The sequence below is a fragment of the Aquarana catesbeiana genome, linkage group LG01 (genome assembly GCF_042186555.1).
Source record: "Aquarana catesbeiana isolate 2022-GZ linkage group LG01, ASM4218655v1, whole genome shotgun sequence".
In the NCBI taxonomy this organism is placed as follows: Eukaryota; Metazoa; Chordata; class Amphibia; order Anura; family Ranidae; genus Aquarana; species Aquarana catesbeiana.
Genome location: NC_133324.1, coordinates 946,927,193 through 946,949,576, shown reverse-complemented (window position 1 = coordinate 946,949,576; position 22,384 = coordinate 946,927,193). Strand labels below are relative to the sequence as shown.

Sequence of the window (22,384 nt, the reverse complement as noted above, 5' to 3'; positions counted from 1 at the left end):
CTTTACGGCGGACTTTGCCCGGCGGACTTTTCGACGTACTTTCCGACGGACTTTGTGAATGAACGGACTTGCCTACACACAATCCACCAAAGTCCGTCGAATTCGTACGTGATGACGTACGACCGGACTAAAACAAGGAAGTTCATAGCCAGTAGCCAATAGCTGCCCTAGCGTGGCTTTTTGTCCGTCTAACTAGCATACAGACGGCGGACTTTTCGACCGGACTCGATTTCAACGGATAAATTTTAAACAAGTTTCAAATCTAAGTCCGTCCAACTTTTGAGAAAACAAAGTCCGCTGGAGCCCACACACATCGAATTGTCCGACGAAATCCAGTCCGCCGGGCAAAGTCCGCCGTAAAGTCCGCTCGTGTGTACGCGGCATAAGAAGTGTCAGAATACAAATATATAAATAAACACTTTACACAATTTAGCACATTTTAACATTCTGCTATTACCTATGAAGACAATAATAGGATACAAAAACTTTAAACAGTACCATTTGAAAGTATTCAGGCAGGCCCTTGCACTACATGCTTTGGGGAATTCATCCATAAATCTGACCACAAAAGAGGTGGGTATAGTGTGTATGGGTTTGGCAAAGTCAGCAGATAGAGGATTGGTATCAGCTGAGTTAGCAGTTGGGGGGGGAGGGTTCCAAATGATTTTGGGACACCAAAAAATAACCCCTGGCACTCTGCATGAATTTAAAGTACAAATCACATTTTTACACATTTTAGGGGGTATTTAGGGTAAAGCACTACTATGGAGTTGACAAAATACATTGTGAAGTGACTACACGAGGTGAATATAGGGCCAGGAGAGCATGCTGGGGAGGTAAGTGAAGGCAAATATGTATGAAGGACAAAAAAAAATTACATAAAAATCCAGCATGCATGAGATGAGGACAAAGGGGACATTCACAGCATATTACAATCATGGTAGTTAGGGAATGAGGAAAGAAATACAATATATTATCAAACATTAAATACAATAAAATGTGATGTTAAAGGATAAAAATCTTACCTTAATATACTCCCTCTGCAGGACCTGGATGATGGCAGAACAGGTCTCTGGGATAATGATCCCCAGAGCCTGGGGGGAGATGCCTGTCAAGAACTTGAGGTCCTGCAGGCTTCTCCTCGTTGCCAAGTATCGCAGGGTGGCGACTAGCCTCTGCTCTGGAGTGATGGCTTGCCTCATGCAGACATCCTGCCGGCTGATATAAGGGGTCAGCAAAGCCAACAAACGGCGAAATACGGGGTCCATCATCCGGAGAAAGTTCCTGAAATTATCAGGATTATTCTCACGGATCTCACGGAGCAAAGGCATGTGACAGAACTGGTCATGCTGGAGCAACCAATTCTTGGTCCATGAATTCCTCCCCACCCTGTTCATGGACTGGGCTTGTGTCAAGGTAAGGACCCCAACACCAAGCCCCCGCACAGCACGAACTCTAGGAGGAGTACGTATACGCAACATGGCTAGAAAACGGTCGGCTGCTCAGAACGAAGTAACAGAAGAACAGCAAGGCCTGGGAAGAGCGACCTGAAAATCAGTAACGAATGAACAAGAACACAACAAGTCAATTTTACTCACTGCAAGCACTGAAGACCAGATACAAACCCACAAGCACAAACTGAACAGCAGAAAACGATCTGAAAACCACGAGTCTGAAAAAGCGCGAATCATCTCTCAAACTTTTACTAACACGAGATTAGCAAAAGGAGCCCAAAGGGTGCCGCGCTTGGTTCTGAACGTCCCTTTTACAGTCTCGTCAAACGTGGTGTATGTGACCGCGTTCTTGGCAATCGGAAATTCCGACAACTTTGTGCGACCGTGTGTATGCAAAACAAGTTTGAGCTAACATCCGTTGGAAAAAATCCATGGAATGTCCGATCGTGTGTATGGGACGATATAGTCTGGAGGGTAGCTAGGAGGTGATTCTACAGGCAGAACTCCTAGTCGCCCTTTCATTCTTTATGGGGGAACCCTAATCTCCCACACTTTCGGACTGTTCCAGATCCGCAAGTGTGGGCGAAACATGGCATCAGGATCCTTAGGGACATTATGCCATTGGGGACATTGCTGGATTATAGGGCCCTCTCAGACAGATTTCAGCTTTCCAGATGGATGTATTTCAGATACTGGCAGTTACAGGACCTGACCACGAGAATGTCCCATCGCGCTGGTTCTCGGCGAAAGGGTACTGTGCATGTCGCACTGGCTCACTCATCGGGAAAGGAAAAATGTGTTTTTTCCTTTCCCGATGTGCGCCAAGCATTGCTGACAGGTGTTTGGTATGAATCATGAGGGGGAACACCACGCCAAATTTTAAATAAAAAAACGGCATGGGTTCCCCTCTAGGAGCATACCAGGCCCTGGATTTTAAGGGGAACCCCCTACGCCGAAGACTGCGTGGGGGTCCCTCCAAAATCCATACCAGACCCTTATCCGAGCACGCAGCCCGGCCGGTGAGGAAAGGGGGTGGGGATGAGCAAGCCCCCCCCTCCTGAACCGTACCAGGCCGCATGCCCTCAACATGGGGGGGTAAGTGCTTTGGGGAAGGGGGTGCCCTGCGGCCCCATCACCACAAAGCACCTTGTCCCCATGTTGATAAGGACAACCCTGGCCGTTGGTTGTCGGGGTCTGCAGGCGGGGGGCTTATCGGAATCCGGGAGCCCCCTTTAATAAGGGGGCCCCCAGATCCTGGCCCCCCACCCTATGTGAATGAGTATGGGGTACATCGTACCCCTATCCATTCACCTGGGGGAAAAAAAGTGTCAATAAAAAAAACACACTACACAGGTTTTTAAAGTAATTTATTGGGCAGCTCTGGGGGTCTTCCTCTGACTTCAGGGGTCTTCTTCCAACTTCTCCGCTCTCTCCGACCTCTTCTCCTGGTGTCCGGTTACCTCCCGCTTTCTGGCCTCTTCTCCCGCTCTTCTGTCTCTTCTCCTGCTCTCCGGTTCTTCTGCTGGGCTCCTCCGCTATCTTCTGCTCTTTTGCCACTCTTTTGCTAGCGGTGACCCGGTCTTCTCCGTCATCTTGTTCCCTCTTCTCTTCTTTCGATGTTGACATGACACTCTCTCCCGATGTAATGCCATGTGCGAGGTGCGCAACGACTTATATTGGCATGGGGCGTGGTTACTGGGTGATTTTAAGGGGAACCCCCTCTGGTATGGATTTTAAGAGGAACCCCCACCCCAAAGTACCTTGTCCCCATGTTGATGAGGACAAGGGCCTCTTCCCGACAACCCTGGCCATTGGTTGTCGGGGTCTGCGGGCGGGGGGCTTATTGGAATCCGGAAGCCCCCTTTAATAAGGGGGCCCCCAGATCCCGGCCCCCCACTCACATCGTACCCCTACCCATTCACCTGGGGGAAAAAAAAGTGTCAATAAAAAACACACTACACAGGTTTTTAAAGTAATTTATTAGGCAGCTCCGGGGGGGTCTTCTTCCGACTTTGGGGGACTTAGGTGTACAGTACACTGGACTAAACTAGGAAAAGCTGCCTGCACCGAATCAGGTACAAACCAAACCTTATAGGTAAATAATATTAACACTAGGTGGTGCCGCGCTAATCCTGGACACACTTGCTAGAATGACTTAAGGTGGTGTGACATACATAGAGGGTGTATAATTAAACATAAAATAACAATGTAGAAGTGGTGGCATCAGCCGTGTAATAATCTCCACTCATATGACAATAATTCTAAGTGATAAAAAAATCTTATGTGGTCACAATAATCAATAAATATATCTCATCATAAATAAATATCAATACTGTCAAAAGTATCACTAAAAAATAAAAATCAATACATATCTCTCATCATGTCCATAGACAAATTATCAATAGTATAAAAACGTCAAATAATAGTAAAGTGCATAATACAATCTAAAGTGACTCAAGGTATATAGCAAGCAAATAACACGTAAAGTGACATTGTGCAATAGTGAAAAAAGACAAAAAATTGTGGAATATCCAAGGATTGTCAAATATTATGACATGCAATCTTTTTGATATAATGTGACTATAACATTCTGACATGCACCAAGTGTGACAGTACAGGGGTGTTCCAAGAAAAAGTCCTTCTTTTTTTAAAAATTGGCAATAGCGTCCTAGCATGCAACAGTCGCACTGCAGTGCTTAAGATAGATCACACAGTGCACATCTTCGTGTTTACACACTCATGTAAGAAGTGGCCCCTTACCTTAGGGTAATAGGGCAAACGCATATGACCAAAGATTTTTTAAGGGGATCCTCCTATAGGTGTAGAATACTATCCTCATGGTCCTAGTCTCAGGGGGTGATTCCCTCGGTGGTATAGGGGGATATAAAAGACACGGAGAGTCCCAAAAGCGTAATAACGTTTTAACCAGCAACCGAAATTAGAATAAAAAATACAGAAGGGAAAGGCGGTCATGCTGCTATAGGTAAAAAAAAGAAAAAAAAAAGACGAGAACTACATAGAGAAGATCAAAGACAGTAAAGGTAAAATGAGACATACCACAAAAGATATAGCAGAGGAATTCAGACAGTTTTTTGCAGGACTTTATTCGGGTAGTAAAGTAGGAAAAATTAAGGGAAATAAGGAAGAGAAGACAAAGGAGTATTTAAAAGGGGTGGGACTTCCCACACTGTTGGAAGCAGATACATTAGAGCTAGAGCGCCAGATAACGGAAGAGGAGATCTATCAGGCATTAAAGTCTTCCCCCACGGGCAAAAGTCCTGGGCCCGATGGCTTCACAAATAACTTCTACCGGAAATTCAGCGGATCCCTGGTTCCCAGGCTGCGCCAAATTTGGAACGGTCTTGGGAAGCAGGGAGTTCTCTGTAGAGATGCCCTGCTGGCAGCTGTAACACTTATCCCAAAGGAGGGGAGGGACAGGACTTTATGCTCGAGTTATAGGCCGATCGCGCTCCTAAACGCGGATACTAAGCTATATGCGAAGGTATTGGCATCTCGGCTGAAAGAGAAAATGCCCTTTCTGGTCCACTCAGACCAAGTGGGATTTGTCCCTGGGAGGGAGGGAAGGGACAATGGGGTGAGATCTCTCCTGATAATGGAGGCATTTAGAACAAGTGGGATCCCCAGTCTACTCCTGTCAATTGACCCCGAAAAAGCGTTTGACAGGGTAGACTGGGGATTCATGTTTCATACACTTGAAGTAATGGGAATAGGGCCCACAATGTTAAATTGGATAAAAATTTTATATAACCAACCTGCAGCATATGTAAAGGTTAATAAGACACCCTCAGCTCAATTTGTTATGAAAAATGGAACGAGGCAAGGTTGCCCTCTATCGCCACTTTTGTTTGTCCTGGCCTTAGAACCCCTCCTAGCTATGATTAGGAGAAACCCTGATATAAGCGGTTGCATAGTGGGTGGGGAGGAACATAAACTAGCCGCCTTCGCGGATGATGTACTTCTCGTTGTTTCTAAACCTAGAATCACGATCCCAAACCTCCTAATTAGCCTGAGGAACTATAGCGAGCTCTCAAATTTTAAAATAAATCTAGAAAAATCAGAAGCCCTAAAAGTAAATATCAATAAAATGGAGGCGCTCAGACTGGGGGAAGTGTTCCATTTTCCATGGAAAAAATCCCTGAAATACTTAGGGGTTAATTTAATATGCGATAAAGCGAAACTATATAAGCAGAATTTCATCCCCTTGTTAAATGAAATAAAAAGGGAAATAAATAGAATTAAATACTGCCCTGTCACATGGGTAGGACGAATCAATCTTGTAAAAATGGTGCTCGCCCCAAAAGTCCTGTATATAATGCAGATGCTTCCGATTCCCCTCCCGGAGAATTTTTTCAGAGTATTATCCAGCCTTATAATAAATATGTCTGGGATAATAAAAAACCCAGGATTGCTCTAAAGACACTGAAGAGAGAAAAAGAAAGTGGAGGGCTCGCTCTCCCAGATTTTAGGTTATATCACAAAGCAGCGGTCTTAGCACGAGCACTAGATTGGGCACATAGTAGAGAAACTAAAAGATGGGTGAGTTTAGAAGAAAGGATGAGTAATGCACAATTAAGTCACGCGATTTGGAATCCCCCTCACGTTAGGGGACTGGGTAAGGATACACACTATATCACACAATACACATACAAAATCTGGGATCAGATGCACTTCAAGAAATAAATGGGACTATAACTCCCCCTTAATTTATTTAAAAGAGAATTCGCTCTTCCCACCGGGGATGGAGATAGTGGGGGGTAATTGGATATTAGATAGGGAGGCACAGGTAAGGGGTATAATTAAACGGGGAAAAATAATCACGTTTCACGAAATGGCAGCACAAGAGGGGGTTTGGATCTTAAATGGGTGGAGATACGCACAGTTAGCTCACTTTATTGCTAGTCTCCCTAGACCCTTAAGGGAGGAAGCAGAGTATAGACCGATAGAAAAACTTTTTAGCAAAGATATGAAGAAGGGTAAAATTGCAGCAATCTATAGAATCTTGGTGAGAGAGCTGGGGGCGGATCCACCCCCGTTTATTAGGAAATGGGAGGAGGAACTGGGTGCCTCTGTCGATAGTGAGGAAGTAAAGCGCATATTAGAGGCAACACATGGAACGGCAGTGGACTCAAAAACCAGAGAGAGCAACTATAAGTGTCTGACTAGATGGTATATGACCCCGGTCAGAGTTAGTGCATTCTCCCCAGATAAGTCTCCGAATTGCTGGAGAGGTTGTGCAACTCCAGGATCTATGTCGCACTTGTGGTGGGAATGCCCAAAAATAAAAAACTTCTGGCAAGAGGTGATCAAATTAATTGAGGAAATAACAGGTAAGGCGATCCCCTTCGACCCGTGGGTCGGAAGGGGGAATGAGACGGTACAAAACCTCAATAATCCCGGTATTATTAAACTCAGCCAAAAATATCATCCCTAAGAAATGGCAGAAACAAGATGCGCCGAGGATAGGAGAGTGGGTGGCTAACATCAATGAAACATATGCTCTGGTGCGATTCGAAGCAAGCAATTCTACAGGAAGTGACTATGATACACAAGGGGGTAAATGGGATTGTTGGACCAAATTTAGAAAATCCGAGCGCTATTTAGAAGCAATCACATTGTAGGTCGAGACCTGGAACATTAGAAACCGCCAAAGCTTGAGGTGATAGCAACAGCTGCAGGGGCCAGGGAGGGAGGGGGGGAGGGGATACATTTGTGTAAAGACAAGCAGTGAAGTGTTGATTTATTAAATTTATTAAAAAGCAAAGAATATGCTACTATGATGTGACGATAATGAGATGGGATAAAAATGACCTAATCAAAGTGATTTAATCCTCTCATATGAACTCGCTGAAGTAGCAAAAAAAAAAAAGAACACGTGACTAGTCCCCCTGCAGTGTACAATCTCTTACCCGGTTGTACACTTCTCTTAGGTGACCCTCCACCTGTATATTAAAGAAAGGCTTTATCAAGAAGGAAATTTAATTAAAGTATAAGTAAATCCAAAATCTATTTTTCAGTAGGTTTGGCATCATACTCACTGTATATTTTTCTATCAAAAGCAATTCCTTTTTTGTGAATCTGTTACACTATTTACAGCACTTCCTGTTGCAGGTTGACAACATTTAGCATTTAGCCACTGCCTCGTAATAAGGAGCAGCACTGTCAGTCTGTTGTGCACGTTCCTTCAGTTGGCTATTGAGCTGCCTATCTGATAGACCCGATAAGCAGCCCAAAGCCAACTGACACAGTAACAAAGCCGGAGATAACATTTGAAATCTTTAATGACACAGATGTTCTGGTGGGGCACAGCCCTTGGGCATTATATGTTTAACCACTTCCAGTCCAAGCCAATTCTGACACTTCTCTCCTACATGGAAAAATCCTCTTTTTTTTTTTCTAGAAAATTACTCAGAACCCCCAAACATTATATATATATATTTTTAGCAGAGACGCCAGGGAATAAAATGGCGGTCATTGCAACTTTTTATGTCACACAGTATTTGCGCAGCGATTTTTCAAACTCATTTTTTTGGGAAAAAAACAGTTTCATGAATTAAAAAAAACAGTAAAGTTAGCCCAATTGTTTTGTATAATGTGAAAGATGATGTTACGCCGAGTATAGATAACATGTCACGCTTTAAAATTGTGCTGTGTGGAATGGCGTCAAACTTTGGTAGTTAAAAATCTTCATAGGCAGCTCTTTAAATTTTTTTACCTGTTTAGAGTTACAGAGGAGGTCTTGGGCTAGAATTATTGCTCTCACTCTAACGCACACGAAAATACCTCACATGTGTGATTTAAACGCCGTTTACATATATGGGCACGACTTACGTATGCGGTCGCTTCTGTGCGTGAGCATGCAGGGTTGGGGGTGGTTTGAATTTTTTTTTATTTTTTATTCTTTATTTTACTTTTATTTTTTTATTTTTACACTTTTCTTAAAATTTTTTTTTTTTTTATCACTTTTTTCCTTGTACAAGGAATTCAAACATCCTTTGTAATAGGAATAGTGCATGACAGGTCCTCTTTATGGAGAGATGTGGGGTCTATGTGAGCACGGAGAAGCACCGGAGGGCGGCGGAAGGGGACGTCCCCTCCCACCGCCTGTAAGAATGATCAAACGGCTGAACTGCCACTGTGATTGTTCTTACGGGGAAGAGAATCACCAGCCAAAAAAAGAAGATATCTGGATGATGTCTATAGCTGTACCCATCATTCAGATATCCCCACTCAAATTCCAGGATGTCCTATGACGTACCTTGGGTGGGAAATGGTTAATGATGGGATTTTTGACTTACCGTAAAATCTATTTATTTGAGTTGACAGACACAGCTCTGCACCATTCAGAAGCATAGGGCTAAACCGCCCCCTACAGTAGGACACTAGGCAGAAAAATGTACATGTAATGCAGAGATATTTTTTTTATTGCTTGACATAAGCTTTAAACATGACAGGAAAATAAGGATGACTGTTCCTACCTCCTTCGTAAGCCATGCCATCGCATTCAGAATCTGATGTATCAGGACTACATGATCCTCAAACAGAACAGAAAGAAAACTAAAATGAGTATTTTTATTTTGCATTTTTACTTTCAATCCCTGACAGATTTCCCTACTTTTTTCCTATATACTAGACCCGATAAATTTCCCAATGTCACATGCCCTGGAAACGAGACCGCTATTGATCTTTTGAGAGGCCCCCCAAATCATTCATTCATGACCATTAGCTGCCAATTCTAAAATCTGCCATAACGGTTTGGAATGGGGTTAAATGCCTAGTCTAATCGACAGGACACCTTGACCCAACCCTGCCTCCCCCATTGAGGTAAGATCTATTATTTTGCCCTTTTCCATACATTTTGTTTAACCCCTACATTACTACAGCCTAGCTAGTCAAACCCCAGTCATGTAGGCCTTCCGCTTATGCTGCGCCTGCAGCAGCTCTTGGCCTGTGACTTTTTATAAATAAGAATCAGTCATCTGTCTTTTGCTCATCTGTCTTTTGCTCATGAAGGGATTCTCAAAATTCTGCCAATAAAAGGTTTTTTAGGTTGGAAATATCACAGGGAACCCTGAGCAACGATGCCAACATCAAGAACACGTGACTAATAATTTCCATAGACTCAGGGGAAAAAAGAGAGGGGGGATTGAAGAAAGAAAATCTCGTAGCCAAAATCTATCAGCTGGAACAAATACATAAAGCCTCATTAGGAAAGGATGAGGCTACATTTAAAGAACTGACACTAAAAAGAGAAGAGCTTAGGGAGTTATTGGAAGAAGAGATGGCGAAAGCTAGGACTACACATTTAAAAAGGTTCCACATGCAGGGTAATAAGGTGGGGAAACATCTAGCATCAGTCACGAGGAAAAAAAAAGACGAGAACTACATAGAGAAGATCAAAGACGGTAAAGGTAAAATGAGACATACCACAAAAGATATAGCAGAGGAATTCAGACAGTTTTTTGCAGGACTTTATTCGGGTAGTAAAGTAGGAAAAATTAAGGGAAATAAGGAAGAGAAGACAAAGGAGTATTTAAAAGGGGTGGGACTTCCCACACTGTCAGAAGCAGATACATTAGAGCTAGAGCGCCAGATAACGGAAGAGGAGATCTATCAGGCATTAAAGTCTTCCCTCACGGGCAAAAGTCCTGGGCCCGATGGCTTCACAAATAACTTCTACCGGAAATTCAGCGGATCCCTGGTTCCCAGGCTGCGCCAAATTTGGAACGGTCTTGGGAAGCAGGGAGTTCTCTGTAGAGATGCCCTGCTGGCAGCTGTAACACTTATCCCAAAGGAGGGGAGGGACAGGACTTTATGCTCGAGTTATAGGCCGATCGCGCTCCTAAACGCGGATACTAAGCTATATACGAAGGTATTGGCATCTCGGCTGAAAGAGAAAATGCCCTTTCTGGTCCACTCAGACCAAGTGGGATTTGTCCCTGGGAGGGAGGGAAGGGACAATGGGGTGAGATCTCTCCTGATAATGGAGGTATTTAGAACGAGTGGGATCCCCAGTCTACTCCTGTCAATTGACCCCGAAAAAGCGTTTGACAGGGTAGACTGGGGATTCATGTTTCATACACTTGAAGTAATGGGAATAGGGCCCACAATGTTAAATTGGATAAAAAATTTTATATAACCAACCTGCAGCATATGTAAAGGTTAATAAGACACCCTCAGCTCAATTTGTTATGAAAAATGGAACGAGGCAAGGTTGCCCTCTATCGCCACTTTTGTTTGTCCTGGCCTTAGAACCCCTCCTAGCTATGATTAGGAGAAACCCTGATATAAGCGGTTGCATAGTGGGTGGGGAGGAACATAAACTAGCCGCCTTCGCGGATGATGTACTTCTCGTTGTTTCTAAACCTAGAATCACGATCCCAAACCTCCTAATTAGCCTGAGGAACTATAGCGAGCTCTCTAATTTTAAAATAAATCTAGAAAAATCAGAAGCCCTAAAAATAAATTTCAATAAAATGGAGGCGCTCAGACTGGGGGAAGTGTTCCATTTTCCATGGAAAAAATCCCTGAAATACTTAGGGGTTAATTTAATATGCGATAAAGCGAAACTATATAAGCAGAATTTCATCCCCTTGTTAAATAAAATAAAAAGGGAAATAAATAGAATTAAATACTGCCCTGTCACATGGGTAGGACGAATCAATCTTGTAAAAATGGTGCTCGCCCCAAAAGTTCTGTATATAATGCAGATGCTTCCGATTCCCCTCCCGGAGAATTTTTTCAGAGTATTATCCAGCCTTATAAGTAAATATGTCTGGGATAATAAAAAACCCAGGATTGCTCTAAAGACACTGAGGAGAGAAAAAGAAAGTGGAGGGCTCGCTCTCCCAGATTTTAGGTTATATCACAAAGCAGCGGTCTTAGCACGAGCACTAGATTGGGCACATAGTAGAGAAACTAAAAGATGGGTGAGTTTAGAAGAAAGGATGAGTAATGCACAATTAAGTCACGCGATTTGGAATCCCCCTCACGTTAGGGGACTGGGTAAGGATACACACTATATCACACAATACACATACAAAATCTGGGATCAGATGCACTCAAGAAATAAATGGAACTATAACTCCCCCTTAATTTATTTAAAAGAGAATTCGCTCTTCCCACCGGGGATGGAGATAGTGGGGGGTAATTGGATATTAGATAGGGAGGCACAGGTAAGGGGTATAATTAAACGGGGAAAAATAATCACGTTTCACGAAATGGCAGTACAAGAGGGGGTTTGGATCTTAAATGGGTGGAGATACGCACAGTTAGCTCACTTTATTGCTAGTCTCCCTAGACCCTTAAGGGAGGAAGCAGAGTATAGACCGATAGAAAAACTTTTTAGCAAAGATATGAAGAAGGGTAAAATTGCAGCAATCTATAGAATCTTGGTGAGAGAGCTGGGGGCGGATCCACCCCCGTTTATTAGGAAATGGGAGGAGGAACTGGGTGCCTCTGTCGATAGTGAGGAAGTAAAGCGCATATTAGAGGCAACACATGGAATGGCAGTGGACTCAAAAACCAGAGAGAGCAACTATAAGTGTCTGACTAGATGGTGTATGACCCCGGTCAGAGTTAGTGCATTCTCCCCAGATAAGTCTCCGAATTGCTGGAGAGGTTGTGCAACTCCAGGATCTATGTCGCACTTGTGGTGGGAATGCCCAAAAATAAAAAACTTCTAGCAAGAAGTGATCAAATTAATTGAGGAAATAACAGGCAAGGCGATCCCCTTCGACCCGTAGAAATGTTTGTTCCATTGGTCGGAAGGGGGAATGAGACGGTACAAAACCTCAATAATCCCGGTATTATTAAACTCAGCCAAAAATATCATCCCTAAGAAATGGCAGAAACAAGATGCGCCGAGGATAGGAGAGTGGGTGGCTAACGTCAATGAAACATATGCTCTGGAGCGATTCGAAGCAAGCAATTCTACAGGAAGTGACTATGATACACAAGGGGGTAAATGGGATTGTTGGACCAAATTTAGAAAATCCGAGCGCCAAGGGCTTCTAGCAATCACATTGTAGGTCGAGACCTGGAACATTAGAAACCTCCAAAGCTTGAGGTGATAGCAACAGCTGCAGGGGCCAGGGAGGGAGGGGGGGAGGGGAGGGGATAAATTTGTGTAAAGACAAGCAGTGAAGTGTTGATTTATTAAATTTATTAAAAAGCAAAGAATATGCTACTATGATGTGACGATAATGAGATGGGATAAAAATGACTTAATCAAAGTGATTTAATCCTCTCATATGAACTCGCTGAAGTAGCAAAAAAAAAAAAAAAAAAGAACACGTGACTAGTCCCCCTGCAGTGTACAATCTCTTACCCGGTTGTACACTTCTCTTAGGTGACCCTCCACCTGTATATTAAAGAAAGGCTTTATCAAGAAGGAAATTCAATTAAAGTATAAGTAAATCCAAAATCTATTTTTCAGTAGGTTTGGCATCATACTCACTGTATATTTTTCTATCAAAGCAATTCCTTTTTTGTGAATCTGTTACACTATTTACAGCACTTCCTGTTGCAGGTTGACAACATTTAGCATTTAGCCACTGCCTCGTAATAAGGAGCAGCACTGTCAGTCTGTTGTGCACGTTCCTTCAGTTGGCTATTGAGCTGCCTATCTGATAGACCCGATAAGCAGCCCAAAGCCAACTGACACAGTAACAAAGCCGGAGATAACATTTGAAATCTTTAATGACACAGATGTTCTGGTGGGGCACAGCCCTTGGGCATTATATGTTTAACCACTTCCAGTCCAAGCCAATTCTGACACTTCTCTCCTACATGGAAAAATCCTCTTTTTTTTTTTTCTAGAAAATTACTCAGAACCCCCAAACATTATATATATATATTTTTAGCAGAGACGCCAGGGAATAAAATGGCGGTCATTGCAACTTTTTATGTCACACAGTATTTGCGCAGCGATTTTTCAAACTAATTTTTTTTGGAAAAAAACAGTTTCATGAATTAAAAAAAAACAGTAAAGTTAGCCCAATTGTTTTGTATAATGTGAAAGATGATGTTACGCCGAGTATAGATAACATGTCACGCTTTAAAATTGTGCTGTGTGGAATGGCGCCAAACTTTGGTAGTTAAAAATCTTCATAGGCAGCTCTTTAAATTTTTTTACCTGTTTAGTTACAGAGGAGGTCTTGGGCTAGAATTATTGCTCTAACTCTAACGCACACGAAAATACCTCACATGTGTGATTTAAACGCCGTTTACATATATGGGCACGACTTACGTATGCGGTCGCTTCTGTGCGTGAGCACGCGGGGTTAGGGGTGGTTTACATTTTTTATTTATTTTTTATTCTTTATTTTACTTTTATTTTTTTATTTTTACACTTTTCTTTAAAAATTTTTTTTTTTTATCACTTTTATTACTTGTACAAGGAATTCAAACATCCTTTGTAATAGGAATAGTGCATGACAGGTCCTCTTTATGGAGAGATGTGGGGTCTATGTGAGCACGGAGAAGCACCGGAGGGCGGTGGAAGGGGACGTCCCCTCCCACCGCCTGTAAGAATGATCAAACGGCTGAACTGCCACTGTGATTGTTCTTACGGTTAAGAGAATCACCAGCCAAAAAAATAAGATATCTGGATGATGTCTATAGCTGTACCCATCATTCAGATATCCCCACTCAAAGTCCAGGATGTCCTATGACGTACCTTGGGTGGGAAGTGGTTAATAATGGGATTTTTGACTTACCGTAAAATCCATTTCTCTGAGTTGACAGACACAGCCCTCCATCATTCAGAACCATAGGGTTATACCGCCCCCTACAGTAGGACACTAGGCAGAAAAAAAGACTTGGCTACGCCTATGGGCAGTCCTAGGTGGTATACACCCCTCTCTCTGCTATAGGCCTTCAGTTTAGTAACAAGCAGTGTCAGAAGTATTAAAACTCCTTAGAGGGGTGGGTGCTGTGTCTGTCAATGAACTCAGAGAAATGGATTTTATGGTCAAAAATCCCATTTTTTCTTTCGTTCATTGACAGACACAGTGCTCCATTATTAAGAACCATAGGGACGTCCCAAAGCAGTGCCAAACATGAGGGGTGGGACAATGAAAAATCCCAAGGCTAACACTGGAGCCAACCAGGTAACAGGAGCTCAACACAGAACAAGCTGGAGCCCAACCTGAACAATACCCCTTCAAGAGGGAATAGACCCTCTAAACAATAGCCTGTAAAAAAATGTGGCCAAATGAGGCATCCACAGATGCCAACACATCCACTTCATAGAACGTTGCAAAAGTGAACACCGACGACCAGCAGCCACTTTGCAAACTTGCTCAACAGACGCCTGATGACAGAAGGCCCAAAAAGCACTAATCGCCGAGAAGAATGTGCCGTAACAGGGAAAGGAGGAACCCGATCCCCGACAAAATAGGCCAGAGTCATCATCTGTCTGATCTATCCAGAAATCGTTGCAGAAGAAGCAGACAGCCCCTTTCTTGGCCCATCCATGATCACAGTGAGTCTGACCTCCAAAAAGACTCAGTGGCTGCCAAATACACCTGAATCCCCCAAACCACATCCAGGGCAGATAAGGCAAATTCCTTAGGATGTGTTGACCATGGACACAAGGAAGGCAACACAATGTCCTTATTCAAATGGAATTCCGAGGAAGGAACAATGGAAAAGGGTGAAGAACCACCTTAACCTAGTGTAACTTTGGGTAAGGTGTACAACAAGATACCGCCATTTCCGACACCCTGCAAGCAGAGGTGATAGCCTCCAAGAGGCCACCTTCTGAGAGAGTAAGCAGTGGAATCTCCAGAATATTTTGAGAGAGAGGCTTCTGGAGAACCAAAATCACCAAGTTCCCACATTGGTAGAAGAGACTGCACCGGTGGAAACAGACGTCGAAACCCTTGAATAAAAAGGTACACACCAGGGAGTATGAGACCAGGGAATGCTGAAGAAGACCACTCAGGCTGACACCTGGCCCTTAATGGTACTCGAGACCCATTCCTGCTCAACCCCCTGTGAAGGGAGGTCAGAATCGAAGCCACCGAGAAAGAACGAGAATAAATGCCCGGTGACTCACACCAGGATATATGCGCTTTCCACATCCGGAGGTAGAGCCTCCTAGAGGTAGACTCCCTAGCCATCAGCAGCATCGGAACTGCAGCACCTGGCTCATCACAGCCAGGCCATAAAACCAGAGACTCTAAAGCAGGATAGAAGAACGGCCCTTGGGACAGTAGATCGTCCCTGAGAAGCAGTCGCCAAGGAATGTCGATGACCAGGCACACCCGGTTGGCGTACCCAGATCGACAGGACCCATCCAGAGCCAACAGAATCACCAGAATCCCCACGGCCATGATCCTGCGCAAAAGCCACAGCAGAAGCTGGAGAGGAAGAAAGGCGTAGAGCAAACGTTACTGGCCCCATGGGCCACCAGAGTGATTGAGGTACCCACCAGAAGATCCTGAGACCTTGCCAGAAACCTTGGTAACATCCTGTTTAGCCAGGAAGCAAACAGATCTACCTCAGTAGTGCCCCATCGGAGACATATCCGATGAAACACGGCCCGGTGAATGGCCCACCCTGCGGTTGAACCCTAGCCGACTGAGGCATCCGACTGTCAGTATTCCACTCCTGGAATGCGTACGTCGGAGAGGGCCGGTGATTGACATAAGCCACCGCCATTGCATGGTCCGACTGGATCCGTACCGGGAGCTCCCGAAGTTGATCCGTCCATGATCCAGACATAGTCTGATCACTCGGAGTTCCAGGATATTGCTCGGTATTTCGGATTCCAACAGCGTCCAAGACTCAGGACATCTCCCCACCGGACAGACTGGTATTGGTGGTCACCCTGTTCATTACAAGGGGAGAAAGGATGTACCCCGTCGAAGAACCAGAGAGCGAAGCCACCAGACCAGGGAACCTCTGGTTTCCTTGCTCAGCCGAATCTGATTGTCCAGTGACCTTGGGAACTTGTCCCATTATGCCAGGATCTCCCTGAAGGGAGCTTGTATTGAACTGTGCAAATGGAATCTCCTCAAGAAAGTAGATATCATCAGACCCAACACCCACATGCAGGTCCGCAGGGAGGCCAACCTACCGGACAACAGTAAATGAAAAACGCAGCATGCAACTTGTGGAGTTTGTCCAGAGGAAGAAACACTCTGGCCAGAGCTAAAGCCCGGGTCAGGCTCAGATAATCCAATGTTCTGGAAGGGTCCAAAGCTGACTTCAAATAGTATAGAAGCCAACTGAATCCATCAAGGTCTGTATAGGGGCTAGGTTGCCCTTCAGGGTAGTCGAGGACTCGCAGAAGAAGATCGTGGACCTCAAACCCCCACTGACATAACCACGCCAGATCTGGGGCCAACACCTCGTGAACACCTGAGTGGTGGTGGCAAGACCAAAAGGAAACACCACGCGCTGATAATGCTCAGCACCCACAGCAAAATGGAGGAAGTGCTGGAGTCAGGCACATAATGGAATGCGTAAGTAAGCATTCATGATGTCGATAGAAGCCAGAAAGTCCCCATGATGAAGGGGTGCCACCGCCGTTCGGACAGACTCCATCCTGAACTTCTGTACCCACACAAGGCAGGTCGGGGCCTTGAGGTCCAGAACTGGACGTACCATGCTCTACATCTTTTGGACTGTGAACAGATTTGAATAAAACCCCTGAAACTGTTCCCGACTCGGGAACTGGGACAATCACACTCTTTGGTAGCAAAAAACTTTTTGGGGAACAAGGCCGGAAAACTATCCAGACAAAATCAAGACCCATAATGATGTTATCCAGGGTAGCCCCCACAATACATGTCTAAGCACCACTGCGGAAACAGAGAGCTCAGCAATCAGGGGAACTACAGCCAAGAGGTATAGCAGACAAACTGCAGCGCCTAGACCAACAGGTCTGCCAATGCAGCAACGGCAGGGGGATTCTGCTCCCCCTCTAGATATGTCAGCTGATTCCTCTATTGGAATCATGGTTGCCTTGAGCAGCCTAGAGACAGGGGGTCCACTACTGGTGGAACAGTCCACTTCTGAAGGAGGGACTCCTCAAAGGGGTACCTCACAGCAAGCATTTTGGAAGCACAAAGGGCACTTTGGACACTCCCAATCTTCATGGACAAATTTGGCAAAATAAGAGGCAGAAGGGAACGCTTTTGCCATCAAGGCGGCTTATGGGTGCTAAAAGGGAACCAGCCCTCCGCCGCAGCCACTGCTGCATCCCCCATCTTGAAAGTTTCCTGCACAGATGTAATAAGTGCGACAACAGTGCTTTTTCGTGCACCACTGCAGTTATGGAAGAATCATCCTCATTCCTTGACGGGACAGGTAGCGTCGCAACCAACCCCGCAAGGTGGGCCATGTCCGTGGCAGCAGAGCCCGATATAGGATCGTTTGAGACAGAGGAAGGCGGGGGGGGCATTTACGATGCTATATGCCTAAGCACCACCACAAAAAACTCAGGGAGGAGGCCACCAACTGAGATCCCCCAATGCCCGAGGCCCGCACAGGGGATATCGGCCGAGGCTCTGCCAGGGGACGCCAGGATGCCCCGCACAGGGGGCACAAACTGAGGCTCCTCACAGGCGGAACATACTGAGGCCCCTCACAGGCGGAACATACAGAGGACCCTCACAGGCGGAACATACTGAGGCCCCTCACAGGGGGCACAGACAGAGGCCCCTCACAGAGGGCACAGACCAAAATCCCTCACAGGGGGCACAGACCAAAGCCTCTCACAGTGGGGCACAGACCGAGGCCCCTCTCAGGGGGTGCTGACCGAGGCCCCTCACAGGGGGCGCTGACCGAGGCCCCACATAGGGGACACTGACCGAGGCCCCACATAGGGGACACTGACCGAGGCCCAGCACAGGGGACACTGACCGAGGCCCCGCACAGGGGACACTGACCGAGGCCCCGCACAGGGGGCGCCGACGGATGATGGCCACATGAGGCACCACTGAGGACCCTCACAGGGGGCCCAGACCGAGGCCCCTCATAGGGAGCGCCAGGAGCACCCACGCCAGGCCCACCTAAAAGACCCCCAAAATGAGATCGCCCTCAGAGCGGCGGCCACGAGGCCTAGCAGGCCGCAAAAGTCGCGGCCTAAATTTTCGGCCACGAGTGTGTGGCCCGCGTGGGGGACCGGACCAATCTGAGCCGCTGCACGGAGGGCGGACACCCAAAAACAGAAAGCGGCAGCCTCCGCCGCCCACCCTGGGGCTGCCCACCCAGTGCCCGGTCGATAGGCCCCAAAGACGCGGCCTAAATTACGCGGGACGTCTGGTCCCCCGCCTCCCAGGCCTAACCACTGCAGCAGGTGGGCCCAAGGGATACCCCCCCAGTAGCAACCCCGAGGGTGGAAGGGGGGACAGTGTGTCCCAAAAGCACCTATGCCAGAAGCCTGGGCCTCAATCGGGAAGGAAGGGAGGGAGGGGGTGGAGGAGAACCCAGGAAATACCCGCGCCCCACACCACGTCCAGGGTAGGAGAGAAGGGGGCCCCGTACTTACCGATCCAGCGAAGCGTGCCGGTAACACTCCCAGACAGGTCCCCTCTCCACCGAAGTGGGGGGCTGTCGGCCATGAGGAATGCTGCGACTCCCATACGCAAACTTGCGAGACGTTTAACTTGCAGGGCCAGCCTCCGTCCAGTGTCGCGGCCGACCTAACTGCGGTCTGCACGCGCTTACTGGCCAGACTGGGGAGACAACTGGATCTTAGTGTCCAGCCAGTCACCCAGCCCAGCAGTTAATTGTAGATCTCACCGGAGAAAAATCCAGGAAAAAAAAAAAATTAACAAACAAAAAAATTCCCAGGACTAAAGATCCCAGCAGGGAACTAGGTTCTTACTCCTGACTAGGCAGAAAAAAACTGAAGGCCTATAGCAGAAAGGGGAGTGTATACCACCTAGGACTGACCATAGGCGTAGTGTCCTACTCCTGTAGGGGGTGGTATAACCCTATGATTCTGAATAATGGTGCTGTGTCTGTCACTCAACGAAAGAGAAATAGCTTTTCTTTTTCCATTGAACAAATGTTCTTCCTCATTCACAAAAATTCTGCTGTATTGCACAAATACTGTACCAGAACATTTATAAAGGACACCATACAATACTCCCCAACCAATCCACCTTACTCTGAACATTGTCCCATGATACCTGTGATCCCTGCTGGCCAACCCCCATCCCCCACATGCGCGGGACGATCCCCCGGCCCTGATCGGGCATGTCTCCTTTGCGCATGCGCGCTCCCGTCTCCAGTCACGGCATTACGTCGAAGGTGACGGAGGCATCCGGAGCACTGGCTTACCGGAACACCGAGGGGGCCACAACAGGGAGGCATTACGCCTCCCACGCCCCCCCCCTCTGAGGGATGGGCTGCAGAGATTTAAAAAACCTGTCAGCAATTACCCCTTCACCCAGGAGGGATGGGCTGGAGAGTTTTAACCACTTCGCATCCAAGCCATTTCTGACACTTCGCTCCTACATGTCAAAAATCATCATTTCTTTGCTATAATATTACATAGAACCCCCAAACATTATATATGTTTTTTTAGCAGAGACCCTAGAGAATACAATGGCGGTCATTGCAACTTTTTATCTTGCACGGTATTTGCGCAGCAATTTTTCAAAAGCGTTTTTTTTTAAAAAAAAACAGTTTCATGCTTTAAAAAAGAACAAAACAGCAAAGTTAGCCAAATTTTTTTGCATTGTGTGAAAGATGAAGTTACGCTGAGTAAATAGATACCTAACATGTCACGCTTCAAAATTGCACACACTCGTGGAATGGCGCCAAACTTTGGTACTTAAAAATCCCCATAGGCGACGCTTTAAAATTTTTTACTGGTTACATGTTTTGAGTTACAGAGGAGGTCTAGGGCCAAAATGATTGCTCTCGCTCTAACATTCGCGGCGATACCTCACATGTATGGTTTGAACACCGTTTTCATATGTGGGCGGGACTTACGTATGCGCTCGCTTCTGCATGCGAGCTCACGGGGACAGGGGCGCTTTAAAATTTTTTTTTTTTTTTTATTGTTAATTTAACTTAAAATTTTTTATTTTGACACTTTTTTAAAAAATGTTTTTTTTGATCACTTTTATTCCTATTACAAGGAATGTAAACATCCCTTGTAATAGGAATATGACACGATCAGTCCTCTTTATGGTGAGATATGGGGTCAATAAGACCCCACATCTCACCACTAGGCTGGTGGGAAGCCTAAAATAAAAAAAAATAAAAAAAAAACGATCACCGCTTCCCAGCCGAAGCGGCACCGTTTTTTTGAATGCAGAGGCCTCCGAACGATCATAGAGAAATCTCTATGGTGAACATCCGGCGCCGGCGGATCCGCTATCCGACTTACCGATCGCTGAGGTGAGTCGGTAGAAGCACCGGACGGCGGCGGGAGGGGGGGGACGTCCCCTCTCCCCGCCCGTAAGAATGATCAAGCGTCGGAACAGCCGCTATGATCATTCTTATGGTGTACGGAATCGCCGGCTGAAAACGCCGGTATCTGAATGATGTCTGTAGCCTCAGGCATCATTCAGATATAACCCCCGAAAGTCGAGGCCGTCATATGACGGCCTCCGGATGTCAAGCGGTTAAAAAACACCTGTTAGCAATTACCCCTTTACCCAGGAAATATAATTAGAGATGCTCCTTGCTGGAATTACTCAGTTGATCCGCAACGAGAGCATGACAACACACAAACCTGTGAGGTAAGGAGACATAACAACAATAGGCTGCAGGATTACAAACCTATTTATAAAACTTCCCCTTTTTTCATTTATATGATTTTTATTCCATGTATAGGTCCTTATTGTGATCAAATGGTATGCACTTTTATGTTTGGAGGTTGCATATGTCCAACCTTTTTTAATTAGGTATAAAGTTCTGTGGTATCCTTTCTCAACTCTGCTTGATAGTTTTACCATGCTTGCCATACTTCACTCACTTTTCAGCACTCTAAACCTTTAGGGTTTCTCCTTCCTCTATTTTTCAACTATCACCACCACCATTGTTTTCTGGCATTTTGATACTTTTGTTGACCGGATATACTTACCAAGGCAATCATATATATCCTTCACTAGCACTTCCTTGCACATTATCCCTTCACCTTCAATGCATTTTTTTTTTTTTACTTCTTACCTCTCACGGGTGATGCACTGGTTCCTTTTTAACTGAATTTGAGGAGTCACAACACAGGATTTTTCTCCTCTTTTCACAGCGCATGCTCGCACTAACCTTTTAATTAAAAAAAATTCCCCTCTTTTTTACCCTGCACCCTCCCCATTTTTGTCACATTTTCCATATTTGCTAACATAGATATTGAGAAATATTGATATAGATACTTTTGTCTTAAGTGTAAATCTAGTCACAATACAAGGGGATGTTCATTACATACATACATACATACATACATACATACATACATACATACACCCTTTGGGATATAGACAAAAATTAGATTAAGGCCCCTTTCACACTGAGGTGTTTTTCAGGCGTTTCAGCGCTAAAACTACCGCCTAAATACCGCATGAAAAACGCCCCCCATGTATCTCAGTGTAACCTTTCACACTGAGGCGTTGTGCTGGCTGTGCGTTGGAAAAAATCCTGCAAACAGCTTTTTTGGAGCATCTTCGTGGGCGCATAAAATAGCGTTGTAAAAACGTCTATCCCAATTGAAATGAATGGGAAACGCTTTAAAAACGCCCAGAAACTGTGGGGAAGATCACATGACCACATGGTCACGTACGCTAACGCTTAAACACTATGAAAATGCGATTAAAACGCATGGGCGTTAGCGCTATTTTTCCGCTAATGCGGTAAAAACGCAGCAAAAATGTGTTAATAACGCTCATCGTTTTTACAGCGGTTTTGCAACGCCTCAGTGTTAAAGTAGCCTAACAGATAAATAT

General features: G+C 45.4%; 2 protein-coding genes across 2 annotated transcripts in view; both read right to left on the bottom strand.

The window, feature by feature from the left end:
- The window catches only part of LOC141121389 (von Willebrand factor A domain-containing protein 5A-like), a gene marked incomplete in the record, with an annotated part of 791,688 nt that overhangs the window by 602,025 nt on the left and 167,279 nt on the right, over nucleotides 1-22,384 (bottom strand).
- Nucleotides 1-22,384, bottom strand: part of LOC141128246 (von Willebrand factor A domain-containing protein 5A-like) — a 192,922-nt gene that overhangs the window by 42,477 nt on the left and 128,061 nt on the right. The window contains exons 14-16 of the mRNA XM_073615442.1: nucleotides 15,622-15,815; nucleotides 12,802-12,834; nucleotides 8,951-9,007 (exon numbers count right to left, since the gene is read on the bottom strand). Of these exons, the coding sequence (XP_073471543.1) occupies nucleotides 8,951-9,007; nucleotides 12,802-12,834; nucleotides 15,622-15,815 (284 nt within the window). The remainder of the gene's footprint in view (nucleotides 1-8,950; nucleotides 9,008-12,801; nucleotides 12,835-15,621; nucleotides 15,816-22,384) is intronic.